General features: G+C 40.9%; 1 protein-coding gene across 1 annotated transcript; it reads left to right on the top strand.

Annotated features, from left to right (window-relative positions):
* The first annotated feature begins 543 nt into the window (after positions 1-543).
* On the top strand, positions 544-1,269 carry LOC119315229 (54S ribosomal protein L37, mitochondrial-like). The gene has a single exon (XM_037589891.1). It carries the CDS (start codon positions 593-595, stop codon positions 980-982), a length of 390 nt encoding a protein of 129 aa, XP_037445788.1. The 5' UTR covers positions 544-592; the 3' UTR covers positions 983-1,269.
* The last annotated feature ends 354 nt before the right edge of the window (positions 1,270-1,623 follow it).

The raw sequence follows: 1,623 nt of genomic DNA, 5'->3' as shown, positions 1-1,623 counted from the left end.
TACACAGAGGGATCATTTACATTTTGCTCTGGCTGGGGCTTGATGCTGGAACTAGTGTTGATGTTCTTTAGGACTTCAGGCTGCTCGAATCTGAATGTTGTTTGAACTGTTTTTACCTGGCAAGAACCTTACTTTGAATGATGGTTTTATCTTACCATCATCATCTTTAATCATGTGAAATTCGTGTATTCTGTAGATCAACATAGTAATTTCGAAATAGGTTGCAGTAAAAATCTTGGAGGCAGAATTACAAGCCTTAAATAACACATGTAAGCTTTTCGAGGTTTAATTCCTTATATTACAGTATAAGTGAAAACCTCATGGCCGCCTGGCCGGAACAGGCTGCAACAGCAAGGCCCCAAACCTGATTTTTCATTATTAAGTCTCATGTGCTCAGCATACTCCTTTTACACGTCTCTACACATATGACCCTCTGTTCAAATGCCTTAAATTGTTTGCAGATTTTGAACCTCTTTCTTCTGTCAGCATTGGTGGTTTTCTCATGTTATCAGTTGACACTTAATTCTTTTTTAAGCAGAGTTGACACTTAGTTCTGTTGATTGATATATGCAGCTAAAATATCAACCCAGGAATGGCAATGTCTTGGACACGAGCATTGAAGCATGGAGTTACTCCAAGGGATGCAGCTCAACTGGTCGGGATAAGAGGCTTTGCAGCTCAGGCCAAGGGAAAGAAGGGTGGGAAAGGTGGTGCGGCTGATGCTAAACCTGTGCTCAGCAAAGAAATGAAGAGTACAACTGTGTTTGGGGCAAATATCCTGAAGGAGGGTTCTGACCCGAAGATCCAACCAGATTCGGAGTACCCTGACTGGCTGTGGCACCTGGTTGACAAGCGTCCTGTGCTGAGCGAGCTGCGGAGGAAAGATGCCAAGACACTGCCTTATGAAGACCTGAAGCGTTTCGTCAAGTTGGACAACCGGGCTAGGATCAAGGAAAACAATGCTCTCACTGCTAAGAACTGATCAGGAGAATCACATCTCATGTAGTGGTCAAAGTAAGCATATTGTCCTGTCTTTTGTTACAAGGTTTATTAGTTACTTTTGGTAATAATGGAGTGACTTATTTGCTTGGCTCAGTACAATGTAGGCTATGTGACCAACATGCTGTTTGTCATGTTCTTGTTTAGATGTAACTTCTGTATCTTGCAGCAAATCCTGTAGGAAGTTTCCCATGCTCTTGCTTGGCTTGGTACACTGTTTTGCAGCAGGAGTTTTAAGCCTATCAATAGAAAGACAGAGATATTTGAATATGAGTAGAACATGCACACAAAAATTACAGCTTTGCAAAATTAGCATGAATTCATTTGAATAATTGGTGAATGTGATTTAGGAGACTGTAACTTGGAGCAGCACTGCAATGCTACTTTTCTAGCACAAACTGCAATGATCTTTAGTGATAAAAGAAAATCATGTTGTGCATCCTCACGCTGCATTCTCTCATGCGTTCAACATATTAGAGTCCGATCCAACATTTGCTGAGAGTTTGTGCAACCAGAGTATTTTGTCAAAGAAATAACAATATTTCAGTTCCTGAGCATACAGTAGAGGCAACGTTTAGTTCTGATAGCAAAAGAGAACGCCAACAACTTTACTGTAATAACTAC

Source organism: Triticum dicoccoides, chromosome 6A (genome assembly GCF_002162155.2).
Source record: "Triticum dicoccoides isolate Atlit2015 ecotype Zavitan chromosome 6A, WEW_v2.0, whole genome shotgun sequence".
NCBI classification, from domain to species: domain Eukaryota; kingdom Viridiplantae; phylum Streptophyta; class Magnoliopsida; order Poales; family Poaceae; genus Triticum; species Triticum dicoccoides.
Note: the sequence above shows the minus strand (reverse complement) of the source record. Positions and strands in the feature narration are given on the sequence as shown.